The sequence below is a fragment of the Pipistrellus kuhlii genome, unplaced genomic scaffold, assembly GCF_014108245.1.
Source record: "Pipistrellus kuhlii isolate mPipKuh1 unplaced genomic scaffold, mPipKuh1.p scaffold_m20_p_11, whole genome shotgun sequence".
Lineage (NCBI taxonomy): Eukaryota > Metazoa > Chordata > Mammalia > Chiroptera > Vespertilionidae > Pipistrellus > Pipistrellus kuhlii.
In genome coordinates, this window is record NW_023425416.1 from 19,132,480 (window position 1) to 19,158,271 (window position 25,792).

A 25,792-nucleotide genomic window follows, 5' to 3' on the forward strand; every position below is an offset into this window, starting at 1 on the left:
ACAGAAGCTCAGGTTCCAAATCAAGAATTCCATGACCATGAACAGCCTCTACAGAGAAACACTCGCTTCATTCTTTCTCTGGCCCTAATTTCCAACTTAAATTCCATGAACATTATTATCCATACGCTGTTCCATGTAAACACTTTAAAATGCTTTGGGGAAAGATGTAGGCAGGAGTAAATAAAGAAAACACTCTGTTCATCTCCTCTGTCTTCTCGGGTTTGAAAAAAATATATATAATTTGTCTCCACAAAACCTCCCCCAGGGACTGCTTTGATTCAGAGTGACAGTCTGTCTCACATTCATGTTCATCCTACTTCTGTCCTTTATGAAGACAGAGTGAACCACCCTCTCTGCCAGGGCAGCCCTCTTGAGATATGAAGACAGGACCCTGGCTCCCATCACCTGCTATGAATGCACTTCTCAATAAAAAACCTGCCCACAATATCTAGTGACACTCCCCACATCCTGGTGTCCATTAGTTGGTTGACACCCTCCCTGCATAGAGGCATCAAGGCCGGAATAGAATTTTTCCCACCTAGCCTCATTAGTCCACATCAGATGGAACCACCACAGCTGGGCTTTCCATTTGTATCCTCCCAGTGGTAATCCTGTGCCACCAGCTGCATGGGAGGTATGCTGTCCATAGTAAGATAGAAGTTCCTTGGGGATCAGAATCCATGACACATTTAGTGTGCCTGGGGTTGTTTATTTAATTGTAAACATTAAAATACCTATTATTATTTCTGATGATAAAAATAACACAAATAACATTATAGAAAACAGAGAAAAGCACAAAAAAGAAAACAGAAATCACCTATAATCCACAACCCAAACATAACTACTATTTATATTTGGAAGTATTTCCTTCCAGTCTTTTTTCTATGCCTGTGAATACACACAAATATATATGCACACACTCTAGTCTACCTGAGTTATGATAATACTGAACATAAAATTTTACTTTCTCTTTGTGTTTCTTTAACTCAGCATCTTTGAGCATTCCCCCTGAAAGATTCTTGGTGTGCATGATTTTAATGGTTGTGTAAAAGTCCATCTTACAGAAGAACCTTAATTTCTTATGTATTCTTTGGTGAATATGGACTCTCCAGGACAAGTTAGGTTGTAAGGAAATCCCTTATAGGGCAGAGGGGATCACTCACCTCCTCATTCTCTATCTTGAGAGTGGCCAGTCTGGACTGCAGCTGGTGGTACCGCATGAGTAATTCTGTCTGGACAGGCTGCTGAGCGCTGACTTGGCACACCTGTAGGAATAACAGCCCCCACCTGCGGTCACCCAGTGTCCTCATCAGCTGTGTGGAGTTAGGGCAGGAGCTACCTCTATATATAAAAGGCTAATAAGCTAAGTGTTTGACCATCCAACCGGTCGCTATGACATGCACTGACCACCTGGGAGCAGAAGCTCAATGCAGGAGCTGCAGTGATGCACACTGGCCATTTACAAATTAACCTGTTGCCGACAAAGCAACACTTGGCTTCCCCCAAGTGGGACACAGGCCCCACCACCACCCTGGAGCAATACCCACCAAATCACAGCCGATGCTGCTGAGATCCCATGGCACAAAACGCGGCCCACTGTCCAGCCCACCCTAAAAAAGGTCTCTGTGGGCACTGGGTAATGATGTCACATAGCAACACCAAGCTTCCTCTCCCTAGTGATAACTAGCCTCCTTGCAGTTTCTTCAGCCCAGGAACATGACTTGCTTTATAGCCAGGTGGAAACATTTCACACTTTAACCAAATGTCTGTGAAGCATTTTCCTGTGCTTCGTCTCATTTAATCCTCACAGAAGTCCTGGAGTAAGTAGATAGGAGACTTGGTAGAATCCTATTTTCTTTTCATTAGCTAGGAAATGAAGATTTAGAAAGTTTAGAAACTTGACCTGACTGAAAAGAAGGAATGGTGGACCTTAAAAATGACTTCAGGTTTTCTCACTGCACAGAATATAGTCAAACACTGCTGCAGTTAAATATTTTACCCTTTGTTCTTCCTGAATGATCTACAATAATAATCAGCTTCATGTTGTTATTTACTGCTGTGTTGCTGACAATTACCTGAAAGAGAAGTTGGGGTGCTTCACTGGGCTGGAAAAAGTTTAGCTACATCAGAAAGCAGGTCTAATTAGGCAAGTTTATTCTATATCTATAAAAGGCTAAGTTGATTCTTGCATGCGCGATACATAAAAGCTCTTGCTGGTGCCAATCACATGCGTGTTTCGATCTGTCATTGTTGTCAATTTGGTTGACACTACTACTATAGAGAAAGGGCGAATAGTGATATTAAAATATTTCTTCTAATTAATTTTTATTTCAATGTGCATGAATCTGTGCACCAGGCCACTAGTCACTAATATCCCTATCAGATGCTGAGGAAACAGGTGTAGAGAGCTTAAATGACTTGCCATAGGTAACACCACCTATAGCTAATAACACCTGATGGGAACCAGGGGCCACCCTCTCTAATTGTAAGCTGTGGCCTCTCAGTTATGGTCTTCTACACTGTGCCCTCTTGATGGTTTACTAAACTCTGACATAACTAATCTCATAAAGTGAGATTAGTTAATTTCCAGGCAGGATATTATGGTAAGAAAGCAACCACTAAGAAAAGCCAATGGAAAGAACAATGAATGGGGAACAATGAGCCAGGTGCTCCTATTTCTCAGCAGGAAGATGCTTCCGAGAGGCAACTGTGAGGTGATCACCTCTCATAGACCATCTTCCTCAGCAGGTAGATTGGGTGAGAAATGGAGGAGAGAAAATGTGGAGAGAAATATTGTTTTCCCTACATCCATTCCACCCAGGGCTCTGTCACCACCTGCAGTCTGAGCTGCCTGGGGTGACTCAGCTGAGATTATAAGGAACAGCAGGGCTCTGTTATTTACTAGTTATTTACCACTAACTAGGCAACCCAAACTTTGCAGTCATCAGTAGTAACCATGAGGTCAGAATTTTCAAGGCCAGATAAAAGGGTTGGACATGAGGGATGGGGTAGGTGTTGCAGAAAGCCCTACTCAGGACTCTCCTTTGCAAATGAAGAAAGTGAGTAGAGCCACCTGGAGGGTCCAGCAAATGCTCTCTGCTAAGGAGCTTCCTTGTCCCTTCCCACCAAGCAAGTTTAGTAGATGGCCCAGCTGAGCTCTCACAAGATCCAGAGGCTGGTGGGGTCTTGTGCACCATTGGTCTGGGTCCCCCAAACTTCCAGGTGCATGGGTGGATATGTCTAGGTGGAGGGACAGGGACCACTAGGATAAAGTTCTGTGCGCATATCCCTGAGGTAGAGATAATGGAGATGGGGAGGCAGATATGATGTCTGGTGGCTATTCTCTTCAGTTCCAAGACTAAGGCCTGAGCCCCAGAGAGAAGGGGGAACTATTTGCGTAAAGGATTTTGTGAAACTTAGGTAACTAGAGTGCTTCTTTGGGGCCAGTGGCCAGTACCTTATCTTCCTTCCCACCCCAGAATACAGCAAGAATCCAAGCAGCACCAGCATTGAAGGAAACTCAGTTGGTGGCATATCTCCTGTAGTGGAGGGCAGGCAGTGCTCTCAAGAGGACATTCGCCAGAGTAACTGTGATGAGGCCCAGCCTTCAGTGATCAAAGGGAAGAATGTATGCAGATATACGACTCTCTTTAGCTATCCTAGAGTGACAGGGGGTGAGGGGGGCCAATTTTAAGGAGCACTAAGGTTCTGCAATTCTGCGGGTGGAGAACTTGAGCCAGTAAGGTTAAGGTATTAGTGGTAAATTCCTTGTCTGGGAAAGCCCTTGAACCAAGAACTTGGCCTCAGGCCTCTGAGACAAACATGCTGCATGTGGATTGGGGGCTGCATGTGGATTGGGGGGATTGGGGCTCCCACCAATGTTCTGGGAGCACGTGAGGGAACAGACAGAAGCAGTCTCAAGCATGGGCTCCTGGGAGGAACCTACCTCATCACCCATGTGGGGCTGGAACTCAAACTTGAGTGGAGGACAGAAGACCTGGTTGTACATGTCCATGACCGTGTGCTTGTCACTTCTGGAATCCAGGTTGTCCACTGCATTCTCAATAACATCCAGCCCCTCGTGGCGAGAGGTCTCCAGGTTGTACTCGGCTGAGAGGTAGGTCCGGAAGGTGCGGGCCAGGCTGGCATGAAAGCCCAAATCACAGCACTTGGAGACAGGCACACAACAGAAGGGTGCAGGTGAGGGCTGTGATGTGAATGTGGGGACCACAAGTATTTCCTGTCCCATCATGATGACCTTTCACTCCATAGTCAAAATGCACAAGGGGGCCCTTGTGCATTTTGGAGCCCTACCACACAAATCACATTAAACCCTTCAAGGGAGACTTGGGGATTGCAATTTGGGCAACAGCAGAACTTCCCTCAGCTTCCCAAATTCACCACATTCTTTCTCATCTCCAGGCCTTCTCACAGGCATTCCCTCTGCCATGCATACTCTTCCTCTCTCCTCCTGCCTAAACATCCTTCCTTCAGGTTTCAGTTTAGAGGTTACTTCCTCCAGGAAGTCTTCCTTGATGTTCTCTTCACTCAGAGTTTACATCTGATGTCCCTCTCTCCAGTTCCCTCATTGTGACACCCGCCTCATGGCATTGTGATTGCCTGTTAACGTATCAGGGTTATACAGGGTAAGCTCCCTGAGGGCAGAGCCGCTGGATTTTGTCTACTGTAGCACTTCAAGACCTAGAATGAACAGCTGCTCAATAAACACGAGAAGCAGTCCCAGTTCCAACATACGTGACACCTGGGGGTGCTGAACATGTCTATACCATCCTAGGAAATCTCTAGGGCATGAACTGTGGACAACCACTCCCGTATCCCCAAACCCAGCCAAGGGCCTGGGCTAGAAGAGGGCACTTCGCAAGTGCAGGCTGAATATGACTGCCCGACCCAACTCTGTAGGGGCTGCAACAGGCCCACTCCCACCCTCAGAAGTAGAAACCCATTTCCCAGACCCCACATGCCCACCACCCTTCCACTCCACCCTGGACCATCAGCAAAGGACAGGGGCCAGCCCCTCCTTCAGCCGATGATCTGCACCAGCCCGGTGTAGGGCCCTTCCAGTCCCAGATGCCAGGTGCTCACGTCTATCAGGTCGGAGACATCGTGGATGTAGTATTTGCTTATAGCTGCGTTGGTGGCAGCCAGATTCAGCAAGTAGTCATTCCGGGCCTTCGTGCACTTCAGTTTGTTCTCAGAATACTTTGCCTGCCTCTGAAAGAAGAAAAGAGTAGGTGTGAGAGCTGTTGGTTAATCCTCACCCAAAGATATTTTTTCCCCATTGATTTTTAGAGAGAATAGTAAGAAGGGAAAGAGGTGAAGAGAAAAAGAAACATCAATGTGAGAGAGAAACATAAGCTGGCTGCCTCCCACACATGACCAGGTTGGGGATCAGACCTGCAACTCAGGTATGTACCCTCATCTGGGAATCAAACCCATGACCCTTGGGTGCATGGATTGGTGCCCTCACCACTGATTCACAGAGGCCAGGGCTGGGGTTTTCTTAATGGTCACTCCATGATTAAATACACTGTACCCCTCTGGAATACCTTACTCTATATGCCAGCTGAGTAAGATTTGGGCTCTGTACTCAAAAAGCTCACCTTCCATTGCCCACAGGTAGCCAATGACAACACTATTCAATAAGCAGCTGCCTGTTACTGGCCTCTACCAGAGCTTATTTTTTAAAAATATATATTTTATTGATTTTTTTACAAAGAGGAAGAGAGAGGGATAGAGAATTAGAAACATGGATGAGAGAGAATCATCGATCAGCTGCCTCTTGCACACCCCCTTCTGGGGAATGTGCCCACAACCAAGGTACATGCCCTTGACCGGAATCAAACTTGGGACCTTTCAGTCCACAGGCCGATGCTCTATCCACTGAGCCAAACCGGTTTGGCCTACCAGAGCTTATTAATAAGACTTCCTGAGGCCTACTCACCAGCACCCAATGGCTGTCCAAAGTATTGTGATGGCCCCTTGTGATCTCCCAAGCCCCTCTTCCTCTAAGCTCTCCCTCATTGCCAGCTTTCTCTGCCCATCCTTTAAAAGGCCAACTTCATTCATGCTTCTATTCAAACTGATTGTTCTTCCTTCCTGGCAGGCCATCCTTCCAAGTCTCTGTGTGATCTGGTACTTCATGTCATGTCCTGCAGGTCCTTACCCAAGGTCTACGCTGTTCATTTTGTGGGACTGATGAAATGGTCAGATCAGACACTGACGGCAGCCTTGTCTAAAATGTTGCCAGCATCTCCACCATCCCTCCCTCCACCCTCTATCCCTTTGCCTTTTTCAATTTTTCTAGTTTATTTAATCTTTATTTCATTTTTAAGACTTTATTTTTATGGCAGTTTTAGGTCTATAGAAAAATTAAGAAGATGGTGCAGAGACTTCTGATATGCCCCCGCCCCACATACATACAACCTCATCCATTATCAACAACCCCACAATAGTACATTCACTAACTACTACCCAGAGTCCACAATTTACCCTGGGCTTCCCTCTCGGCATATTCTATGGGTTTGGACACCATTAGAATAGCACACAGACTAGTTTCCCTGCCCTAAAAACCTGCTGTGCTCTGCCTTTTCATCCTTCCCTCCCTAAAACCTCTGGCAACCTCTTATCTTTTCACTGTCTCCATCATTTCACCTTTCCACCATGTCATATGGTTGGAATCATACAGTACGTATTGTTTACAAATTGGCTTCTTTCACTTACATCATAAGTGCTTTAAGGTTCCTCCATGTATTTTCATGGCTTGCTAGCTCATTTCTTTTTGGATCTTGTACATTTAGTCAATATTCCATAGTCTGGATTTATCACAGTTTATCCATTCACCTACTCAAAAACATCTTGATTTCTCTGTTTTTCTTCAAAAGCACCACTTACTGCCCAAAATTATATTTTTTTACTTCTTTGTGTTCTTGCTGATTTTCAGTGACCCCCCACTAGAAATTAGACCCTGTGAAATCAGGGACCCACTCTGCCTTGCTCGGCTCTGGACCTGTTAACACCCAGACCTGTCCCTGCACAAGGCAGTCAGTCATTCAGTGGTTTTCATGGGCTGTCTGGGTGTGAGAGGAGGAGAGGCATAGCAGGCAACCCAGGGGCAGTGTTGGCGAGGAGTCCACCTGTCTCCCTGGGGAGCTGCTCCTGTTCTGGCCAGCTGCAGGAAGGAATAGAGGTCATGGGTTGAAAGGCTGTCCCCTTACTCCTTTCAGACTAATGAGTCCCACTGCTGGGTAAAAAACAAACAAAAAACAAAACAAAACAAAACAAAACAAAAAACAGCTCTCCTTAGAGTTTCCTCCTTCATCTAGACACCCTTAAATCTTCCTTATTCCAGACTGAGTTCTAGCTTTTTAGTAGAGGAGTCCCCAGAGATCCCCTCTGAGCTTTCTTTCTCCAGGGACCACTTATTCTGGGAATTTCAAAAAAACATACTCCAGGTAATTACTTCCTATACCAACCATGCATCCAACCCTCACCAGAGAGTTTTGATAACCCTGACCAGTTTGCAGTTTTGATAACCCTGACTCTGATGTTGAGACCATTTTTAGCCCTTTATGGACTCATAAAAGTTTATACCTGGGAGGGTAGTAAAAGTATCTTAGTTTAATTCACCCATTCTATAAGTGAAGAGATAACTGAAGGGGAGAAGTAGCTTTTCCAAGGGCCAAATGGCTAATTTACATACAACTCTGAATGAAAGATTGTTTCTACTTCTGTGGGTGGGAGTGGGCCTGTTGCAGCCCCTACAGAGTTGGGTTGGGCAGTCATATTCAGCATACACTTGCCAACTCCCAGTGAGTATTCTCTCTACCCCTTTAAATATCCCTCCATGTTGTTCTGTAATTCCCTGCCTGATTGTCTTTTTAAAATATTTTATATATATATATATATATATATATATATATATATATATATATATATATATATTTCAGAAAGGAAGGGAAAGGGAGAGAGTGTTAGAAACATCAATGATGAGAGAGAATCATTGATTGGCTGCCTCCTATATGCCCCTAAATGGGGATCAAGCCCACAATCCAGGAATCCTGATCAAGCCTGATCAGGAATCAAACTGTGACCTCCTGTTTCATAGGTCGATGCTTGACCACTGAACCACACCGGTTGTGCTAAATATTTCTTTGTTTAGTATATTCACAGAGTTATATAATCATCACCATTATCTAAATTTAGAATATTTTCATCATCCCAAAAAGAAATCCTATACCCATTAGCAGTCACTCCTTATTCTCCTCTGCCCCAGCCCCTGGTAACCACTAATTTACTTCCTATCTCTATGGATTTGTCTCTTCTGGACATTTTATATAAATAGAATCCTACATGTGTGGCCTCTTGTGATTGGCTTATTTTACTGTTTCCAAAATTTATCTATGCTGTAGCATGAATCAATACTTCATTCCTTTTATGACTAAACTAGAGGCCCAATGCCTAAAAATTTATGCACTGAAGGGGGGTCCCTCAGCCAGGCCTGCTCCCTCTCACAGTCCGGGAGTCTTCAGGGGTGGGAGGCAACCCGGTGATCAGGGGAAGGCGATGCCCCTTTCACACCTCTGCTGGCAGCGCAAGCCTCAGCCGTCCCTGGTTACCTGAGCCTTGGGTGGCCCTGGGTGGCTGGGCAGCTGCCATCTGAGACTTGCCTGTGCCTTGAGCCAGTTCTGAGTGGCTGGGGGGCTGGAGGGGCTGGGGGACTCTGGAGGCAGACACCCAGCCTTGCTGAGTGCCTGCCGCCCTGGCTGGGCTGAGGGGACTGGGCACCGCCATCTTGTGGGTGTGGGTACGTCCATCTTTGAGGGCGGGGCAGTCAATGAGCATATTCCCTCCTTATTAGATAGGATAATATTCTGTGTTCAGGCCACATTTTATTCATCCATTCTTCAGTTGACAGATATTTGGGTTGCTGCCACTTTGGAACTATTATGAATAATAGTTCAATGAACATTCATGTGTAAGTTTTTGTGTGGACATATGCTTAAATTTCTCTTGAGTGATACTTAGGAGTGGAACTGTTAAGTCATATGGTAACTTAGTCTAGGTTTAAATTTTTGTGGGATTGCCAAAACATTCTCCAAAGTGGCTGAATCACGTTACCTTCCCTCCAGCAGTGTCCACAGGTTCCATTTTCTCCACGTCCTCATCAATGTTTGTCATTGTCTGTCTTTTTATTTTAGTTATCCTAATGGATATGAAGTGATGTCTCACTGTGGTTTTGATTTGCACATCCTTAATGACTAATGATGCCAAGCATTTTTCATGTACTTACTGACCACTCATACATGTTTCTTTGGAGAAATGCCTATTTAAATACTTTGCCCATTTTTTAATTGAGTCTCTGTCTGATTATTGTGGAGACCATTTTTCTTTGCCTTTAGCAATTACCCTGAAGTCTTATTTTATTTGCTTCTGGTTACTTTTCCTGCTTACCTAGGTCCTCTTGGATCTTGTTCCCACTCAATCTCCTATAATTCTTAAGAGCTATAGGATCATATCATCATAGAATTCATCTCACTGAAGCCCAAATAGACATCTGGCACAATGTTTGGCACATAGAAAGAGCTCAGGAAATGTTTGCTGATTCCACAGACTGAATGGCTGCAGATGATTCAACAAGAAATGGTAGATTTTCAAGAAGAAATGAACCTTAGAAGTCTCCTAGTCTAGGATGACAGAAAAGCAACTTGTGCACTGCCCCTATATATTCTGGCCATGGCAGACATTATTAATTGATCACAGCACTGTTTTTTAGCTAAAGGCGGAAGACAGCTCATGATCCTCAACACAGAGCTCTGGGTAGCCACTACCAATCCATCAGAGTTGATGTGAGAGGGGAGAATTATCTGCCATCACTGTCAGATTTAAAAACTGAAGCTCAGAGAAGCAGCTGTGGCATTTTCAAAACTCAGTCTACCTGACTCCAGAACCAGAGTACTCCTCTCACCATATCCTACTGAGGCACTTCCCAGCACTGATACACAGCCATTCCAATCATCTACCTCTGCTTTGGCAATGGCAACATTGGAATGGATTTTCCCAAATTCCCAGTGCTGGTTGGCAGCCCAGTGCTGTTCCCTCTTGTTGGGACACACTCAGTCCTAACCAGTCCCTAGACACCTAACTGACCCCCGGAGCAAGCCCCCGCCCCTCACTAATGCCTGTGCTCTGGGCTATGAGTCTCATCACAGTTCAACTCTCTTATCAGCTGAACACATCTTCCATCTGTTGACCCTGGCACAAGCCAGACCTGCCTCCTTCATGACACTGACCTCCAAGAGAGCAGATGTGGGCAGCATTATTCTACCCTCACAAGCCCCAGGGTGCAGAGAGGGAGGCCAAGGCTGTCAGGGAGCATGGACCCCAGGGCCCTCACTCGCCTTCTCCTTCATCTTCTCAATCTTCTTCACGGAGCTGCGGCGCTGGGGCCGGTCATCGTGCCGGAGCAGGTTCATGCTGAGCTCTCCCGCCTTGTTGAACTGCTTCTCCTCCTGCTTCTCAGCCTCCTTCAGCTTGCTCTCCGCACTGATGCTCTCTGCATGGTACATGTGGTAGGTTTTCATGACCTGGGGACACACAAGTGCAGGAATCAGCAGGCTGTTAGGGCCCAGCCCAGGTGGCTCTAGTGCTCTCAGCCCCCTAAATTCTGTGCTCCAGTCTGCTCGGCCCTTCCTCTTCCCGTGATGCGCTCTGAGCTCCCATAGCTCCTTACTTCTGCAAAGCTCTCTGAGGACTGGACATGATGATTGTCAGTAGCGGCTTCATAGTCATCATAATCATTGTCATCATCACCATCATTAAGTCCTTACTAAGTGCCAAGAATGGACTAGCAAAGAGAAAACTTAAAAGGGCAACCACAGTCCCTAAGCATTTGGGGTCTCAGAGATGATATGGAAAGTTGCTGCTCTCTCTAGCCTCCCAACCATAACTGTGTCCCTGACCCCTCCCCCAGGGTCACGGGGAAAGCCCCTCCTCCAGTACTCTCAGAGCATCCATGGGACCATCCTTCTTACTCACAAATTATTTTCTCAGCTGTTTCATTAAGTAAAATTGGCCTACAAATGACTGTTCCCAAAAGGAGTACTATTGGGTAACTGAATACATCTAAATACATATTCTATGCTCTCTGAACTAAATTCATATAAAATGAATTCCTGTAAAGCATATTGCCCTTTGCTACTCTGTGTCCATAACAAAAGTTGGATACTGTTATAACAAAAGGATTTTTGAGTCAGAGGAAATCCTAAATGTCTTCTAATCTGACTACCAAATTTTATAAACAGGGAAACTGAGGCCCAGAAGGTCCTCCAAGATCAGTAGTGGTATCAGCATAGTCTCCAGACTTTACATCCATGTGGCCAACCCCACAAACAAGGTATAGATATAGAGCACTTCTATTACTCTGGAAGAGCCTGGTGCCCCTACACAGTCATTACCCACCCCTACCCCAGACCCAGGCAATCACTGATTCGCTTTCTATCACTGTAGAATTCCATTTATATGGAACCACAGAGTATAAACCCTTTTGGATTTATCCTCTTTCACTCAGCATAATTTTTTTTTTCAGATTCTCCCATGTTGTTGCATGTATCATAAGTTCTTTTTTATTGCTGAGTAGTACCCCATAGCATGGCTATACTACAATATGTTTATCTATTTTTTGTTTGCTTGTTCATCCTCACTCAATTATATTTTTTTCATAGATTTTTAGAGAGAGTGGAAGGGAGGAAGAGAGGGAAGGGGAGAGAGAATCATGGAAGGGAGAGAGAGACAGAGAGAGAGAGGGGGGGGGGGGGATTGATTTGTTGCCTCCCACACATGCCTGAAGGGCTGGGGATCAAACCTGCAACCCAGATATGTGCCCTTGACTGGGAATCGAACCCTTGACCCTTCAATGTGCAGCCCAATGCTCTAACCACTGATCCACCGGTGAGGACTGATTATCTATTTGGATGTTGATAGTTATATGTATTGTTTACAGTGTTGTAAAGCTGCTATGAATTGTTCCTGTACAATTCTTTGCATGGACATATGTTTTCATTTCCCTTAGGTAAATATCTAGGAGTAAAGTGGAGAGTCATATGGTAAGTGTATATTTAGCCAAATTAGAAATCTGGTCTCTGACTTTTAATCCACTATGTTTCTAACATATCATACTGTTTCCTTAATTTATTCCAATTTTCTCATCAATGAATACTCTTGGCAGCCTTAAAGCAATATCCTGTCTCCTGGTCCCCAACTAAAAGTACATTTTTTCTTTGAAATATCAAATTTATGATCATATCTCTATGCTAAGAAATACAAGAAATTTCTGGAATCCATGGCTCCTGGGCCTTGTTTATTCTCTCTATCCTTTGGCTAATTACAGCAGCTAATAGAGCAGAGGCTTCTACGAGGGCATGGGGTGTGCTCCTGCCTAGCCAAGCCCTTCAGGGAACTTGGAATGAAATACTGGCCAACATTATAACCTAATTTATTCTCATTTACAGTCTTGTGAGGTAAGTTTATCAGAATGAAGATTTCTTCTGTGACTCTCACCATTAAGTCACAACATTGATCTGTGGTTCAGAAAGTTCCCTTTGCCAGAGGTCAGGAGTCAATAGGGGCAACATCTATTGTACAACATGGTGGGTAGACATGTGGACTCTGGGCCCAATTGTCTGGGCTGAATCCCGAGGCTGCCATTTACAAGCTGTGCAACCTTGGGCACGTCCTAACCTCTCTGACTTCCCTCCTCAGCTGGAAAATGGGGATAATAGCACTTAACTCTGGTTTGTTGTGTGGACCTAAGGAGTTAATGTTGCAGGGTTAGGAGCATTAGCTGTCACCATCACCATTATCACCATCCTCTCTGTTTAGGCTGAGGGTTTCAAACTTTGAACTCACTTGACTTCAGGGAAATGTTTGTAAATTCTAGAGAACACCTACTCTTGTGAGAGAGGAAAAAAAATACTCTATGCCATGTTTCTCCCTCCTTCTTTCAACCTGAAAATCTCCCCAAATTTCAAAAAATAAAATAAATAAATGGATTAAAAAAAGGCAAACTTTTTTTTGTGTAGATCTTGGTGAGAAGACCACTTGTCTGCATTCCACCCAATTTATTGTTGTTGTTGTTGTTGTTGTTGTTATTATTATTATTATTATTTTGCTTATTTGCAGTTGCTCTAAAACCTCTAGAGATCCCCTTCTTGCTGATTTCATCCACCCATTTCCACTCAGTGGATTTCCAAACTCAAGGGGCCAGAAAGTGCTGGATTGGTGCATTCTTGACATCTAGTGGCCAAAAGGAAGGGTTGCAGGCTTGTGAGTAGCCAAGGCAGTTGGCTATTTTTAACTATCTCCTTTGTGCAATGGCTCCAGGAACGTGATGCAGCTAAAAGTTGGCAATGCCTGTTCAAGTCTGCCTCCAGGGCCCTGCCTTTCCCATTCTTGACTATTTCCTCTATCCTTCCACATTGAAAGATACCACTGCTTTCTTTGCTTTTCTGCCATGGCTCTGGCGATGTTCATTTCTGGACTCCACCCTTTCTAGGTTCAATCCTTCCTGCTACATCCATTTTTTTTTCTTTCTTTTTTCCCTACTTCAACTGCTGAGGTCTGCTTATTTCAGCACTAAATCTGTCATTTGTGTTATGTAGTTCAGAGGAAAACAGAGCATTCTATTTGCATCTATATCTTCCTGTGCAATCATCCATGCATGCATCCATCTACTCAATCGGGTTGAGAAGGGCAGAAATAGACTATTGGGGACCAGCTATAATTATAAGAAATATTGCCGAAACCGGTTTGGCTCAGTGGATAGAGCATCGACCTGCGGATTGAAAGGTCCCAGGTTCAATTCCAGTCAAGGGCATGTACCTTGGTTGCGGGCACATCCCCAATAGGGGGTGTGCAAAAGGCAGCTGATCAATGTTTCTCTCTCATCGATGTTTCTAACTCTCTCTCCCTCTCTCTTCCTCTCTAAAAAATCAATAAAATATATTTTTAAAAACATTAATAATACTCTGTTAACCATGATTGTTTTGTTCTGATTGAATAAGGCACACTCTAACATGGCTGGGAGTTGCACCTGGAACCTGGGAGCTCACCTGGAAATGCAACCCACTCTCCCCATCTGGGAACTGCCTATCATCATCAAAAGATTAACAACCTTAATGCAGAAACCAGAGCTGCCAGCCCTTTGAAGACCCCCAGCCTTTGCATACCCACAGGCCTTTACAAGTCTCCAGTCCGAATTACCTGTAAACTGCCCATCTGGCATACCTTTTGGCTACTTCCCATGTAATCATTGTCTTTCTACCCAATATAAGCAGCTGGCTAATGGTGTGGTGCAGAGCAGATTTTTGTGGATGGCCTACTGCTCTCCCCTACTGCTGGCAGTCTTGGAATAAATGCTCATATATGATTCAGCTCTGTCTCTGAATTGGCTCAAGCCAAGATCCTTTGATTGTCTGGTTACAGGGTCAGCACCCCAGCAGGGTGTTCTTAGTTTCTCACATTTTCCTTTGCCTAGTTTTCTACTCTTCTTGAACCATAGAACACTTTTTCCGCTCTTCAACAAGCCAAACTTCCCAGTGCAGTCTTTGAACTGCATTCCAAAAACCCCATGTTTGGAGAGCATAGCCCTGACAATGCTGGAGCCATATGCTATGTTGAGCCATATGCTATGTATCCAATTGGTAATTCCTGATCTCAAGAATATCAGGGAACTGGATGGCCCGGTGACTTATATCCAACAGCCGCCACAAAAAAAAAGTTTACCTGGGGCCTCTCTGAGTCAGGTCTAAGTACTTATACCCAGAATCCTCCAGATAAACTGAAACATAGGAGTCAGCATGAAAGGTCCTTAGTTCATAGCCTAGAATATTCTGCTCAATATTGTCAGTCTAAGATATGTTAACTAATACTTAAATTATCTGTTACTTCAAAGTTTGTAAACCTCTCCTTTTATTATCTCCAAGGAACATTTCAGTTAATCCTTATCCCAAATCCTGGGAGGCAATGTGATAATAACAATAGCAGCTGACATTTATTGAGCATTTACTACCTACCAGGATTTTATATATAGTTTTTATATATAGTAACTCATTTATTTCTCATAAAAAAAAACAACAACATCCTATGAGATGGGTACCATGTAATCCCTACTTTATAGATGAGGAAACCACAAAACAGGAATGAAGGATCCTCTACCCCAGGAGGCCCAGCTTTGAGACTTAATGTTCCCACCACTGCTGGGTGACCATGGCAGAAGCTTGTCTTCTCTGTGCTATCTGGTGAAGACCAGATGGGAGGTAGGTAGGAAGGTGCTTCAAAAAGTATGACTGTAAGACTATAAAGTGACTGGTTGACAGCAGTGCTGGGCTGGGAAGGGAGCAGCATGGATGCAGGCCTTTAGCCAAGACCCAGCCTCCAACCTGGGATCGCTAAAAGGCCCCTCAGAGGCACACACACACACACACCCAGTTTCATGCCCGATGGGGGTTCCTGTCCTGCCCTCTGGACTCTATCAGAAGGGGGCCTCAGAACAAGGCTGAGATGCACGGTGTAGGGATATGTTCTTGGACCCAGATTAGTTTCATAAGTGCTTGGAAGGCCCTCCAAAAATCTTGGTGAATTAACCCCTCACTGAAGGAAATAGCTAGTGTACTGTTCAAAGGTAGATAGCAAGTTGTACAGTCAGGCCTTCTTAGCAGTGGGCATTGTCTTCTCTGGTAATCACACTGCCTTCTGTTGTGTACACTTTGCCTTTGACATCTTCCCAAAGCCTCGGATCATGAAAACAGGAAAGTATTATCTGCACAGCCCCTCAGATGCTCTTTTACATGCAAACAAAGGTGAAGGCGATCCGGGAGTTGACAGTATCAATATGGGGACACGCTGAGGCAGGATATGGATCAGTTGTTAGAAAACAGGTTTTCAACAAGGTAGTGCAGGTGTGCTTCCTATACCCAAAGGCCATCCCTGGGTTATCCTAGAGTTGTGCGGGGGAGACCCTGAGCAAACACATGTCAAAGACATCCTTGAAAGAAAAGAGAAGTCCCTAAATTTCATTTTGACCACCCACACTCTGTCTGACCTACATTCTCCATAGAAGTTATCATCACTATTTTAGTTATTTATTTTGCAGGTTTATAAACATCCCTGCTAAAATTAAAGTCCAGGAGGGCCAGATCTCCATTTATGATCATATTCATTATATTAAAGCGGAGATAGATACCCAGCAAGTATCAATATATGTCTGCATGAATAAGTGAATGAATAAGAACTGGCCTGCTGAATAGATGGATAGGTGGATGGGTAGATGGATAGATGAATGGATAGACAGATAGGAGGGTAGATGGATGGTGGGTAGATGGATAGGTAGGTGGGTAAAATAATGGATATGTGAATAGAAGGGATGGAAGGAGGAGAGGAGGGAGAATAAAATAGGGGAGGTATAGTTTTACTGCCTTCAATTTGGTAAATATAATTGGGGTGGGGTATAGCTATACCTTTAATAATCACATTTTTATTGAACAGGTTATTATAAGCTAGGTGCTATACTAGGAAATACCACGGTGTGAAAGACAGATAGGGTCTCTACCCTCACAGAACACACCCTCTAGTAGGGATACAATTATATAAGTGATTGTCACACAGTGTAATAAGTATATGATGAGGGAAGTACAGGGCATTTAAGGAATGCTTCCTGGAGAAGAGTAGCTGTTAGCTGGGTGAAAGGGGCATGGAATGGGGGTAGGGTTGGATGGAATATTCTAGATAAAGGGAGCAGTGTGAGCATCAAGCCCAGGAGCAGGAGCCAAATAAGTTTGAGGAGCAGAGGTCTGAGCACTAGCCAATGGAGCTACTTCCTTATTCTCCCCCAGCTACTCCTCAGTGGACATCTGTTGTTTTTCTTTGCCTAGGATCATCCTCCTTCTTTTAGAACAGCTCCCTCATTTTCTTTGAGAAAATCCTCCCAATTCACCTCCGCATTTTCAGTCTATGTGGTTGATGGGAAACTAAAACCAGACTCCACCTGAGGGTGAGCATGAGACCCAGGCCTGGCCAGTTAATAACATTATGTTAATCTGGCCACAGTGAATTAGACCTCATGATTCCAGCCAGGCCAATAAGAGACAGCCACGGGCTTTGCTGGACACACTGGAAAGGGCACTTCTCTTTCCACTAGGGGGCGCTAAGCTGATAGAAAATGAACTTACAGTGAGGCTGGGTGGGGAGACCATTTTTGTAACCAATAGGAGAAATTTGCCTGATCATGAAAGCAAAACAGAGGAAAACAAAATCAAAAGAGGGAGGCAGGCTGATTTTCACAGGTTGATGGATGGGTGGATGATGGATGGATGAATGGATAGATGTGTAGACAGATGGTAAGAAAGGAGGAAAGGAGAGAGAGAGGAATGAAGGGAGGGAGGGAGGGTGGAAGGAAAGTGAGGGAGGAAATAGGATAAAATGGAGGAGGTATTGTTCTATTGCCTTTGATCTGGTGAGTATTATATTTTGGAGGTGTTGCTTGCAACGGAAGAGTTGTGGTAGGCAGTTAGACAGGCAAGAGCAGAGCAAGGACAATGGGCCAGGTACAGAGGTCACCAAGGCAAAACTGGGAAAACAAGAACCTTGTCTCCAAGGTGACTTTCCTACCCTAGCATATTGCTGATCATGAGGTTCAGACTCTCCCCTGACTTTTCCTCCCCTGGCATGTTGCTAGTCATGCGGGTTAGAGAGGATATAAACAAGGGAGAGCATTAAGCCCCCAGGATAATGAGGTTCTGACCTGAATCAAATACATCTAGGCCTCAGCTGTGTTTCAGCTCCAGGCCCAGAAAAGCTGCAAAACCAGAAAAGCAGCAAAACCAGACCAGACACACCAAAGCTGACCTCTGGACCAGCTGTATTGACTAAAGACCCTGCCCTGGCCGCCAACGAATCAGTGGAGACCACAATCCAGAAAGGACACACCTGGAAAGCTGATAAATATTCTAATGAGATCCTCCCCTGAGAACTCCCCTAAAATCTATACCCTAGCATGCCTGGGCCTTTCCCCTCCCCCTCCACTCCTCCCAACTACCACCTCCCAGGTATACCTTTACCCTTCTCTCTCTTCCCCTCCCCCTCCACGCCTCCCAACTACCACCTCCCACGTATACCTTTACCCTTCTCTCTCTTCCCCTCCCCCTCCACGCCTCCCAACTACCACCTCCCACGTATACCTTTACCTTTCTCTCTCTTAAACTCCAAGACCCTTCTTTTGATGCTGTAACTTGTTTCCTGAACCCATTTCTTCTACCATCCACTCTTCTACCTCTATGACTTTCTAAATAAATTTTCTCTTATAGTTTCAGTCTTGGTTCTGAATTCTTTCCTAGCCAGAACTCAAGTATTAAGATTGCTGAACTAAGGCCCCACTGAACTAAGGTCTGACACCTGGTGCCATTTTTGTTGTAGCTACCAAGAGAGTGAGCGTGCTGGGGTGCCAACAGCAAACCCCTCCCTCAGTCATTTGCTGACTGCACATTGAGTCTTCAGGAGTTGCCCAGAAATTCATTTCATGCATATGCAGCTGCCTGCTGTGGACCCAGTGCTGTAAGCACAGTGACAGGCTGTGAACATTTCAAGAGTTGGCCTTTGAAGTGTCTTATACATCCCTGGTGTTCCCAGGGTGCTTACTGAAGCAGAGAAGGGAGGGAGGGACGGACATGTGAATAAATGAAAGAAACTGCTTTTGCCCACAAGGAGTTTAGAATCTGGGCAGGGAGAAAAGAGTAAAGCATGTGCAAGGATGATACAGCAGTCCCAAACAGCATAGTGTGTGCTGGATATGTGGCCTGGGAGGGAGGCTGCACCATGTTCTCCACAGTGTGTCCAGAGCCTCCAGCATTGCTGGCATATAGCCGGTGATCAATACATATTTGGTGAGTGAAGAAATGAGAGGAAGAGTGTGCACGCGCATGAGAAACTAGTTAAGAGTTCAGAAAAGTGATGGCTCCAGGTGAGCTTCTGTGTTCAAGAGTAAGTCTGAGCTTGCTGCCTTGGGATGGGTAAGAATTCAAGAAGCAGAGGGGAAGAGAGGAAGAGAAAGGAAATTCTCAGCAGGAGAGGCAAAGAAGAATCCCAGCAGAGCAAACAAATCTGATTACAGACAAATCTGGGTTTGAAATCCTGCTGGACGATCTACCAAATAAATTCCTGCACTATGGCCCATGTGTTTGTGTTCCCCCATCCACTCACCTTCTTGGATTCTAACACACATCCTAAGTCTAGTTAGATTTTGCCTCCACACAGATAGCAAGGTCAATTCTTGGCCAAATTGTGATGTTCTGAAATTATTTCCTGGAGATGGTAAGGCATGCTCATCCCCCTCAGCTCATGTGATCCTCAGAACAGTGCCCTGTTTTGCAGATGAGAATACTGAGCCCACATGAGCTACGTGGGTGCCTAAGTTCCCGCGGTCAGCAAGGAGCAGGCTTTGACTTCAGCCTGTCCTACCTGACTCCAACCCCACACTCCTTTCTCGGGAGCTTTGTGTCCATGCTCCTCCACCCCAACTCTGTGTCTTCTGCTTTGGTAGGCAACACATTCCCACAGCTGGAACTTTTACAAAGTGAACATGCCCAGGGCCCCACCCCAGGTGTACAGAATAAGAAGCTGGGGTTTTGAATCACTACATCCCACCATAATGGCCCACTGTCCCTTGGGCACATAGTAAAAAAGGCTCAGGATCCTCCCAGACTTCTGGTTAGCCTCCCTCCAGCCCTGGGCACTGAAGAAAGGGGGCCCGGTCTCACACAGCAGCAGAGCTGAGCAGGACTTACTGTGTAGAGCTCATTGGTGACCTTCAGGAGCTCCTCGTGCATCTGCAGGCCAATCTCCTTGCTCTGGAATGTGAAAGAGCACATGTCAGAGGGGGGGAAGGTAGCTGTTGGCTTTAAATTTCCTTTTCAACACAGTCAGGGAGGAATGCTCTGGGCAAGGGATGCAGAAATCAACATAAAACTCATTGACCTAAACTTGAATTCCTCAACTTGTATCCGCAAAACAAAGTCTTCCCTGGCCATGGAAGTTGGGGAACCCTGCTTGGTGATTCACAGAGATATGACCATATTAAAGATTCTGAGAAACCTCACAGCCGTCTTTCTTTAATTCTGTGTCCTATGTTTATGTGACCAAAATATGTGTCCCTAGTTCAATACTCATTAACATTTCATGAGGGTGGGATTCCACAGAACACAGTTTGAGAAATAATGATGTGGCATCTCAGTTCATCAGAGCAGAGCCAGTAAACAGACAGCCCTTTGGGTCACTGGCAGAATACTGAGGTTCTGGCCTCTGCTGTGTCACCAGCTGGCCATGTGGCCTTGGAGACTTAATTACCATGTATAAAATAAAAAACTTTTGCTTTTATACTCTCACATGCATGGACTGTATGTGAGGGGGGCTGTAGTGTGTAATTTAGTTGACCTCAATCCTTTTTGCTGTTGTATACATGTTCAGTATATTCAGGGACACAATTTAGAAAATAATGAACAAATTATCTCCAGGTTCCATCCAGCCTAAAGAGTCTAGGTTCTTGTTACTACTACTTCTTCTTCTTATCATCATCATCATCATCAATCATCATCATCACTCTCCTGTTTGCCTGGACCATCATGTGAAGATTCCATACTGAAAATGGGAGCTCTGATCTCTGCTCCCTTACAGCTGAGTCACCCTGCTCTCCCTTTCAGCTCCCTCAGCCTCAATCATGACCAGCAGTTGACAGGCAGAGACCAGCCTTCCTCTGTCCTGTCGTGTGCAGGTCAGCAGGTCATGGGCTCAGTGGTAGCTGGAGAGGGCTCGGTATCAGGCTCCTTCTCCTCTCCCACAGCCTTTCTCTCAGTTCCTGGGCCTAGACTTGCCAGGAGTCACTTGTCTGAAGGCAATCCTTGCACTTACCAGATGTCTTAACAGACAGCATAAGCTCGGGGGCAGTTCCAGGGTCTGCTTAGACCTCACTCCAGTTCTGGTGACTAAAGAAAAGGGACCCAATCCAACAGCACAGCAGCGTCTCAGCAGAACGGTCTGTACAGAGCTCGCAAAGAGCCTTCAGTGCCATCCCATGCATCCACATGGTGTGCGATGAACTCAACTAGTTACCCCCATTTCCTTCTATTCTCCCTGATTCTCAGTCTGTGCCTCAGTTTCTCCTGTGGCCTATCTCCCTAATGTTTGCCCCACTGCTGACCTTGTACTCTGACATCCGTAGAGGTTCCTCTCAGTGCTCAGTCTCACCAACATCTCCGACACCCAAGACCCAGTTTCTTCTGTCTTTATATTTATGATCTTACTTTTTTGAAGGTACTAAGTGCAAGTGGTTAAAGGACTCTAACAGCCAACAAAGTAAACGTGAAGTAAGTCTCTCATGCTCCCTGACCCCTGCCAAGAGTCAACTGCTATTCAAAGTTTCTTCTGATACCTTCCAGAAACAGGCTATGGATACACAAGCATGCATTTGGATAGCATATGTTCTTTTGTAAATACCTTTGCATCTTGCTTTTTCTACCTAACAACATATTTGAGAGATTCTTCCTTCACAGCCTATATAGCTCTTGCATCCTCCTTTTTTGACAGCTGCTTGGGGTTCCATATATGATATATATATATATATATATATATATATATATATATATATATATATATATATAAATTAATTAACCTGCTGCATAATGATGGGCATTTAGGTTGCTTCTAGTCCCCTAATATTTCAAACAATGATACAGTGAACATCCTTGTACTCTATCACTGTGCACCCTGTCATATAAATTCCTAGAAGCAGCTCTGCTGGGAAGAGTCCTGCCTTCAAAACTCCCACCAGCCTTGCCTTCTCTGCCTCTGCCCCCAGCCCCCTCCCCACACACTACTGACTCCAGCTCCCACTTCTCAGTGATCAACAACCATGTCTACCATCTCCATGGTCCTCTCTCTTGGGCTCCACCCTCCACGACCCTGAGCCCAAGCTCAGAGACCTGTATCTTCAACTGTTGTAAAACAGTACAGTCTGGATGTTCCCTCAACCAAAAGCAAGCTCCTGAACTTTCCTCCATCTCCTTGAATTTGGTAAATGGTCCAACATAGTCCCTGGCATGGCAACTGAAATATCCCTCCTCAATCTAATCTCTCATTGCCTCCTTCCTTCTAACTGTCTAATACTTTGCTCTCAGTAGCAGTGATGCTGGTTCCCTCCCCAGTATCCTTTCTTGCCCTCCCTGCTTCCCAACAGAGCTACGAATTTTGGCCCTGCATTCAGCCCTCCAGCTGACTTCTTCCAAGACAGGACTCCATCCCTACTTGAGATAACACATTCTGGTATGCTGTTAGCCCAGGGGTATGTGACTTAACTAGATAGACTAGAAGGACTCTGATGATTAAAAGGAAAGTTTTAGCTTTTCCATTGAGTGCCGGCAAAATAACCATGAAGCCCCAATTGCTATCAGCAGCCTTGGGTGGCAGAACAAAAGAATCCCGGTTCCTTAAGGACTCCCTGAGAAATTGGTTGAACTGAACCCAAAGCCTGCCTCCTAGTGAATAAATCTATGAATGGATGAAGGCTTAGTTTCCTTATCTGAAAAAGTGGGATGATGTCATGAGTGTCATGGAGTCCCTGTGAGGATGAAAAGCGGTAACACATATGGCAACACTAGGCATCGATGAAGAGCTTGGGAAATAGTGCATGCTGAACTCACATCCACTGATGCCAGGGACAAAGCTAGAAAGTTGATTAGAAAAGGAAATGCAAGTTGAATTTTTTTTATTAAGTTGTCCCTTAAGAATTATCTACTTTGGCAGGATCGTGAGTCAAGAACCAAATAATTCTAAGGCAAGAGGTGGAAAGAGCCACAAGAGTGACAGATGGCATGATGTGGGATGAAGTGATGAAGAAGATACAGGGACAACCACCAGAGCCACCCCACCTTGTGTGAAAGGATAGAGATGGTATTTGAGGAAGGGGCACAGGTGTGAAAGGATAGAGACGGTATTTGAGGAAGGGGCACAGCCTGAGTAAAGGCACAGAGACTGGCACCAGGGAAAAGCTTGGTTTGCAAAAAGAGAAGCACAGCAATAGGGGAGCAGAAGATGAGCTTGAAACGGAGCTGAGTCACACAGGCTGTGGAGTGCAGGTTTCATTGAGTGGAACTGGGAGCCTCTGAAGGCTGTGATCAGAGGTGTGCTTCTTCAGGAAGATGAGAGAGGGCATAGAAGAAGAAGACAGGGTGGACTGGACAGGGAGGAGCTGGAGGCCTGGTGCCTGTGTTTCCTCAAAGGCACAGTAAGTCACCAGAGGGAACCTGCCTGAGTCTCTGCTCACCTCCCTCTCAGCACCAAGCGCGGGCTGGCCACAAAGTGAGTGCTCAGCAAATAGTTACTAAACTGCACAGGACTCAAAGGAATTTTATTTTTCTATAGTTGGGGTTGGTTGAGAAGGGAAATATTCTCAACCACAGTTCCAGAAACTACTGAATGAGGAACCCAAACCAAACATTCCACCAGGAACAGGAGGCCAAAACCCTGATAATCTCTAGCAGACCATCACACCCAGCCCTTGGGGATCCAAGTAGCAATGCATTAGCACTCTTTGTCCACATTTCTCACATGACTTTCATGCCTGCAGAGGTCAGGGGTGGCAGGCTGCTTCCTTCATGCACAGGAAGTGTGTGGACTGTAGAAAATTACATTGGACCAAGTAGGGCTCAGCCATGGCAACCGTGGTTCTTTGGGGCTGAAAGGATACAACATTGTCTCTTTGATCCAAATAAGTCTGTAAAATCAGGTGGTAGATGGCCCAATCCTGCCTCTTTCTTCTGCCCACAGCTAATGCCAGTTAAACTCTAATAGGGTCAGATAGCTCTTTGATGGGAGTGGGGCCGTCCTGGGCATTGTGAGATGTTTAACATCATCCCTGGTCTCTAACCAGGAGCATTCCCCACCTCCACCCCAAGTTGTGACAACAGAAATTACCTCCAACATGGCCAAATGTCCTCTGGGGGACAAAATCTCCCTGGCTGAGAACCACTGTCCTAGACCAAGGGCTCCAAATCACAGTGACCTGCAGATGTGTTGTATTTGGCCATTCAGTGTTTTCAGATAATCGGATTCTTTTCCCAGCTTCTAAAAACCAGGAAATCCCCCTTACATGTCCAGATTTTCAGCTTCTCCTGAAAAAACTAGAAGATCCAGTGATACTGAGCCCCCGCTTCAAGTTGGCTGCAGGGCCCAGCATCTCCCTTCATTGGCCCTTGGGGGCATTTGAGTTTGGACCCAGACACTAGTGGGGGTCTCGCAGGGAGTAGCCATCAGAATCCCTTGGCTCTCGTCAATGACAGCCATAGCTAACCTGTGAGAATGCCTTTTTAACCAACATCCTCCTCATATCCCAACTTTGAAAGCCACTGAAACATCCACTTCCTGAGACCGAAGCTCTTGGTTCCCCCATGGACCCTAACAGCACAGCCTTCGTAGAATCCCAGCATCCCCTGAACCTACTTCTTCTTGTTCCTCTGCGGCCAATTCCTCGCCTAGCTTTGATTCTATTTACACCAGCACTAACTGAAACCTACTAGATACCAACTTCAACTAGGCACCAAAGACACAAAGCTGAAAGAGATACAGCCCCAGCTCGGTCAGTCACACCTAGCATTTATGGAGCACTTTCCATTTGCTGAACACTGTCCAAAGCACTTCCATACATTATTTAATTTAAACCTTGAAGGTAGGTAATAATATTATGTCCACTTGGCAGATGATAGCTGGAGGCTCAGAAGGACTGAGCAACTAGTCCCAGGTTGCACAGCTAGGAGGTAACAGAGCCAGGATTCAGCTTTTAGTTGGTCTGACTTCACAGTTGGCATTTGTAATAACTTTCTGTTGTCTGCTTCCTTAGGGCCTAGCACGACATGCAGGCACAATGCTGCAATAGAAATGAGTTCAGGCCACAAAGAAGGTACAAGGAGAGCATGCCCTCTGGACATCACCTGCTTGTCCAAGCCACTTTCTCAGCACCTGTGCAGAAATCCCTTGCCCCCACTTGCAGGCACAGTTAGTTGTCCTTGGCCTGGTCCTTCTTGGTCTACCTGTCCTGTTAGGAAGAAATAAGCCAGGATAGCTGTCTCTGACTTCTCCCTTCCTCCTGTTGATAATGGGCAATGAAATATGATGGCACTGACCTCTGCTTGCCTGATCACACAAGATGGCCCATCGGTCATGGGACTCAGTGTGGCCAGAGCACTCTGGCTCCTCATGTCTAGTGATTAGGTCAGGGATAGAAATATATTCCAGGCAGGTCCAATAAGAATCTTCCCTGGGAGCTTTCTAACAACCACATTCTCAGATCATCTCTCCTCTGGAGTCGCTGAGCTAGGATGTCAGGGGTCTTGGGCTGCCCATCAGAAGGAGAATAAGGACAGCAGCATTGGAGTCCTGGACCTTGAGATATCTAGGTAAGATACCTCTGTACTTTCCAGCTTACAAGGTCCAGCAAATTTTCATTTTTGCTTATGTGAAAGAATACTGATATAATAAATGCTTATGCCAGCATGAAAATGCCAAAAGGAGCATGGAGGTACATAGGCTTCTGCAAACCCTCCAAAAGCACCAGCTTTCACACAGCTCCTGCAAAAGGACCATGTTCCAATCAATTAGTGAACACAGAAGCTCCTTAAATACTTGCACTCTGGCTTCCAAGAGTGCATGCAGATCACTAAGACTTGCACACACAAGG

At 45.4% G+C, this 25,792-nt stretch overlaps 1 protein-coding gene across 6 annotated transcripts in view; it reads right to left on the minus strand.

Annotated features, from left to right (window-relative positions):
- SRGAP3 (SLIT-ROBO Rho GTPase activating protein 3) overlaps nt 1-25,792 on the minus strand; it is a 219,984-nt gene that overhangs the window by 50,704 nt on the left and 143,488 nt on the right. For 5 of the 6 annotated variants that reach the window (XR_006741097.1, XM_045579120.1, XM_045579122.1 and 2 more), the window contains exons 4-8: nt 19,854-19,916; nt 10,419-10,604; nt 5,104-5,232; nt 3,947-4,168; nt 1,164-1,265 (exon numbers count right to left, since the gene is read on the minus strand). Coding sequence is in view for 5 of the 6 variants with exons in the window: in XM_045579120.1 (XP_045435076.1) it covers nt 1,164-1,265; nt 3,947-4,168; nt 5,104-5,232; nt 10,419-10,604; nt 19,854-19,916 (702 nt within the window). In the remaining variant the exon portion in view is untranslated. The remainder of the gene's footprint in view (nt 1-1,163; nt 1,266-3,946; nt 4,169-5,103; nt 5,233-10,418; nt 10,605-19,853; nt 19,917-25,792) is intronic. The other variant, XM_045579123.1, reaches the window with a different exon arrangement.